This window comes from Sipha flava, unplaced genomic scaffold (genome assembly GCF_003268045.1).
Source record: "Sipha flava isolate LNK unplaced genomic scaffold, YSA_version1 18659_pilon_pilon, whole genome shotgun sequence".
Classification (NCBI taxonomy): Eukaryota; Metazoa; Arthropoda; class Insecta; order Hemiptera; family Aphididae; genus Sipha; species Sipha flava.
The window spans coordinates 3,081-8,545 of NW_020272386.1; the positions used below are offsets into that span (position 1 = coordinate 3,081).

The 5,465-nt window shown below is 29.2% G+C and overlaps 2 protein-coding genes across 2 annotated transcripts; both read left to right on the plus strand.

Moving 5' to 3' along the window:
* Window positions 1-2,353: 2,353 nt before the first annotated feature.
* Window positions 2,354-3,370, plus strand: LOC112681150 (piggyBac transposable element-derived protein 3-like). Its single transcript, XM_025551414.1, has 2 exons — window positions 2,354-2,669; window positions 2,730-3,370. Exons 1-2 carry the CDS (start codon window positions 2,354-2,356, stop codon window positions 3,368-3,370), a joined length of 957 nt encoding a protein of 318 aa, XP_025407199.1.
* A 42-nt stretch (window positions 3,371-3,412) lies between these two features.
* Window positions 3,413-4,138, plus strand: LOC112681152 (piggyBac transposable element-derived protein 3-like). The gene has a single exon (XM_025551415.1). The coding sequence runs from the start codon at window positions 3,413-3,415 to the stop codon at window positions 4,136-4,138; it is 726 nt and encodes a 241-aa protein (XP_025407200.1).
* The last annotated feature ends 1,327 nt before the right edge of the window (window positions 4,139-5,465 follow it).

Below are 5,465 nucleotides of genomic sequence, written 5' to 3' on the forward strand. Positions count from 1 at the left end.
TAAGAAATTATGTTTGATGAATAAAATTGTTAACTACCAAAGTTAGTCACATAAGTGTATTTTATTAAAGATTAAAAAATATGTTATAGCATGCATTGAAAATAACCAACCATACCACATTTTTACATTAATCATAAAACAACCAACTGACATAAAGCAACCATACCACATTTTTACATTTATCACAAGACAACCAACCACAAATATTAAAATAATAGTGAGTATTGATTGTATTAGGAATATATTAGTAAGTCTTTAAAATAATAAATACATTCAATGAATAAGATATTTTGGTTTTAAATCATATGAGCTGTAAACAAATTTAAAAAAGATGTTTTTCTAAAACATCAATTATATCCATATAGAACATTATTGATAATACGCATACAAGTTTTTGCATGCTCAAATTTGCATACAGTCCAACATGTCGGACAGAATTTGTATGCAATTGTATGCCAGTTTATTCTCGAACACGAATAGTTAACTGCGTGATCAATGTGATTGTGTTTTATGAACTTTTAACATTTTTTTTTATTAATAATAATATTATTAATACAATTATTAATATAAATTATTTTATTATATTTTATAAGTTTCTTGCTTCTTTTTTAAAAATTTTTTTACGAAGCATATCGTAAACAATAATTACACCTTTTTTTGTTGGATTCATTTAATATTCTAGTTAAAAATTTAAAAAAAAAAAAAAACAGTATTTCTACTCGCGATCTAATCAGTTTTTAATTGTGGCGCACGCAAGGGGGGGGGGTTAAGGGGTTGTAATCTCCCTCCAAAATTTTCTCCGATGTCTAGGTTAAAATTTACAAATTTTACAAGTTTGAAATATGAAGAGCTAGTATTGAATACCTAGTATTATTGATTATAGAATAGTCTATTTTATTATCAATGTTATTATTTAACCCTTTGAAGCATTGTGGTTATGCCATGAAACCACCTATTTAAAATTGTTTTTCTTGTAAAAGCATAGTGGTTAATTGTTGAAACCACCTTTAATCTAATCACCAGATAATGCTTTATAAATCAGTATTTTTTTTTTCCGATAAAACTCTATATTTAACTTCGAAAATACGATTTTATCGGTCGGTTCGGTGAAAAATCTAACAATCATTCATTTCTGTTTCTGACTTGTGATTAATTGGGTCTAAATTGTAGTTATCGACTTAAAACCAAGATAAAATTGTGTCAAATTTAATACTGAACGTAAGTAAACATTTTATTGTTATATACATCTTTTCGTGTTATAAATATTTTCTTTATTCTTGGTGGTTATAATATAAAACCACTGTGCACATGTAATAACAATATAATAATACATTATCACAACGGATATGATAATTTATTATACTTCTTACTGAATATCTTTACGAGTTATATATTTGTTTTCATTGAATTATATAATATATTTATTACACTTTTTCGAATAAATTTTTAGGTAATTTTCTTATATCAATAATATGGATATCGATGAAGTAATAAATAGAATTAATGAGATGTTGAATGAGTTAGAAGAAATTCCGAGTGATGGGGAATCTATAGTGTCCGGCGAATCTGATATAGAAGATTTTGAGTTTGATCCTACAAATGTGCCAAGTACTTCTATAAATTCCGAAAATATTTTCATGGACGTAGATTTAAATTCTCTACCAATAGTATTTGATGATGGTCTTGTTTATGGGTTTGAAAATTATGAGACTGATAATACGATTAATAATCAAACAATAAATGTAAATATTAACCCTTTCAGACCCAGAGTACACTATAGTGTACTCAAAATTCAGTAAATTATTATTAATGATCGATTTGGTTTTTCCGCGTAATGATAATTGTTTCTAAATGAAAAAAAACATGTACAATTGAATAAAAATGATAAGAACGATGTATTCGTAATTCTACTTATTTTATAATCAAAAATCGAAAAAAAATCCTGAATCAAAAAATTGATAATAGATTTTAAAATTATAGTTGATTTTTACTCCGTTAGATCACATTATTGATTGATCGTTTTTTTTCCCATGAGAAAAGATGGTAACGAATGTTTTCCAATTTATATAACCTCTTTGAGATGAATAGTTTTTATTTTATATCAGAAAACATATGGGTATACTATAGTGTACCTGGGGTCTTCGTATCACGTTAGCGGTCTTTTTGCCGCGCCAATTTGTTATCATGATAATAATAATTAATATTCCGATTGTGTGTACAATGATATTATGTAGTTATTGTAGTATAATACTTACTCGTTAGAATATAAATTTTGTTAATTGTTTACATTTTCTTGCGTTATTTCAACACTTCTTTGTAAAAAAAAAAAACGTTTTTATATAAACAGTATAAAATGCTTCGTGAGGATGACATATTAGCTTTATTAGGTGACGGAAATGTATCAGATATTGGGGAATTAGATAGTGGTGATGAATCTGAAGACTTTTTTCCTGAAGCAGAACTCACTGAACTTTTAAATGAATTTGAAAATAACGATGGTAATTTTGAAAATGAGAATGAATATAATGTTGTTGGTAAGACTTTTGAAACAACTAAAAAATGTGATATTCGTTGGGCACGAAAACCTTTTGCCCAACCACGTCTGCATTTGGAAAACTTAGATCAACCTATATATCCTATTTTACTAAGATCTCCATTAGAATACTTTAGTGAATATTTTAATAATGATATTTTTGAAAAAATGGCTTTTTTCACAAATTTATATGCAGTTTCTAAACAAATTTCGAGATTCAAACCAACAAATATAAACGAAATGAAAATATTTATTGGTATTCATATTATTATGGGCTCTTTAAAATATCCTCGAGTACGTTTATATTGGGAAGACAATTTTCAAATTAATATTATTGCACGTAATATGACACGAGACCGTTTTTTCGCTTTACGAACTAATTTTCATATAATTGACAACAACAGTATAAGTAAAGAAAATAAAGACAAATTCATCAAAGTGAGACCATTATTTGATGCAGTGTTAAAAAAATGTAATAGCCTACCTTTAGAACAGGACCTTTGTGTTGATGAACAGATGGTTCCTTTCAAAGGCCAACTATCGATCAAACAATATATGAAAGGAAAGCCTATTAAGTGGGGGGTCAAAATTTTTTTATTGTGCGGAGGTAAGAGTGGAATGGCTTATAATTTTATGCTATTTCAGGGATATTCAGAATTAGACAGTAACTTGGTAAAATCGGTAGGCTCTGGTGGTAGTGTTGTGTTACATTTAACACAAAATGTTCCTCCGAACCGTCATTTTTTGTATTTTGATAATTATTTTTCGTCATTTGGATTATTTGAGAGATTGCAACAGTTGAACATTTACGCGGTTGGTACAATTAGATCAAATTGATTTGCACAACCACCATTTTTAAGTGACAAACAAATGCGGAAAATGGGTAGAGGCACTGCATTTAAAGTTACCACGGATATGAATCATTGTAATATAGGACTAGTAAAATGGTTTGATAATAAAGCAGTTACTCTTGGTTCTAATTACGTAACATCTGGGGATGTTGACAAAGTTGAGCGTTGGGACAAAAAGAAAAAGGCATATGTAGAAATCGAAAGACCAGAAATTGTGAGAAGATATGATTCAATGGGCGGTGTTGACAAAATGGATCAGTTGATCAGTTACTATCGTATTTTAATTAGATCGCGAAAATGGACATTACGAATGGCTATGCATGCATTCGATATTGCCATTACAAACAGTTGGATTCAATATACCAAAGAGGCTGAGCAGTTGAATATCCCTAAAAAAAATGTATTAGATTTATTACATTTTAGAATAAATTTAGCGAAAGATTTGATAACTTTCGAAAAGCCAATAACACCAAAACGTAAAGGACGTCCGTTGTCAACCCCATCAAATGAATCAGTAAATGAACCATCTCAAACGTACAAAATACCAAAAGTAGACTCTCAAAGACCCACAGAAGCAGTTAGAACAGATACTATTGACCATCTACCAGAATTAGATGATAGGAAATATGCCACAAAATGTAAAAACAAAAAGAGTGAAGGACGAAGAACCCACGTGTATTGTTTAAAGTGCAATGTCCATCTTTGTCTCGACAAAAAAAGTAATTATTTTAAAAATTTTCATGTTAACAAATAAGATATGTTGTTACTTATTATTCTATACCTAAATATTATAATATATTTGAAAAAGGTTATTATTATAATTATTATACAAAAGAGACTGTAATTTTGTGATTTGGTAAACTATTTTTATTGTTGTTGATAAATTATATAATTAATAATTTATTGTTGTTTTTATTGTTGATAAAGGATATTATTATTATTATTATTTTAAAAAAAGATTGTAATTTTATGATTTGTTATACAATTTTTATTGTTAAAAAGCACAGGAGAATACTGTATTAATTTTATATTTTTCAAAGGTTTTAAAAATAAATTTTATTTGATTTGTTTTACTTTGTTTGTTAACATCGAAAAAGATTAATTTAGATTAATAATTAGTTGACACAATGAAAAATTTATTTATAGATGAATATTGACTCCACGAAGACCCAAGGTACACTATAGTGTACCCACTTAAAACTTCGCAAAAAAAATTGATAAAATTACGAAACTCGGCAAAATTAATTTTAAGACTATAAATATAAATATGATGAAAAAAAAAATTTTTTTTTTAATTTTCAAAAAGTCGGGTCTGAAAGGGTTAAGGTTAATAATAAAATTAGAAAGTGAAACGGAAAGATTTTCAGTAGGAACATCTTGGGTCCGGGTGGCTTCAGCGTAGGTTTTTGGCCTGGAAAAGGGTTGTGACTTCGAAACTTTGGTTGTAGGTGATTTAGAAGGTCTTTTTATTTTTTTATTATTAGCTTTCTTGAAAGCCGTTCAGCCCCTGAAATTGGCCGTGTGATCCCCGGAGCAATGAACGTATTTGACTGGACTGGAACGATCCTTAGTACAGCTACTTTTACTATGAGCCTCACCACATTTAACGCAGCGAGGTGGGTGACGGTAATATTTAACCGTGTGACCAAAGTCTTGACAGTAAAACATTGAGGCGGCCCGCGTGTGGTTTTATTTGGTTTTTCTATTACTATTTTGGCGTTAAATAATGATTTGATATTATAGATTTGATTGTTATTTTCATTATGATCGGGGTCAACAAAAAATATTGGAAACGAGTGATTATTTTTTTTAAGATTGTGGATACGCTTCACTGAGTACCCTTCTTCCGACAATGCTGCAGAAATGTCCCTACTGCAACTACTAACAAACTTGCGTTGGTTTCCTTCGGATAGGTAACTATTTCGTTGAATTTTGAACGCCGTTAGGTCGGACGATAAGATGAGAGGAAGTCGACTTACACTTAAACCCATTGGGGCCGGCGATCTTAATTAAATTATACTTAAATGCTGAGAAATTCGCGATGTCAGTGATGTAGATAGGCGGCGCAATAGGCACGCTTT

Bases quoted from the DNA above. Each gene is read 5' to 3' on its own strand.
- LOC112681150 (XM_025551414.1), top strand. From the start codon at position 2,354: ATGCTTCGTGAGGATGACATATTAGCTTTATTAGGTGACGGAAATGTA. The intron at 2,670-2,729 runs GTGAATATTTTA...ATTTATATGCAG, and splicing joins ATCTCCATTAGAATACTTTA to TTTCTAAACAAATTTCGAGA.
- LOC112681152 (XM_025551415.1), top strand. From the start codon at position 3,413: ATGGGTAGAGGCACTGCATTTAAAGTTACCACGGATATGAATCATTGT.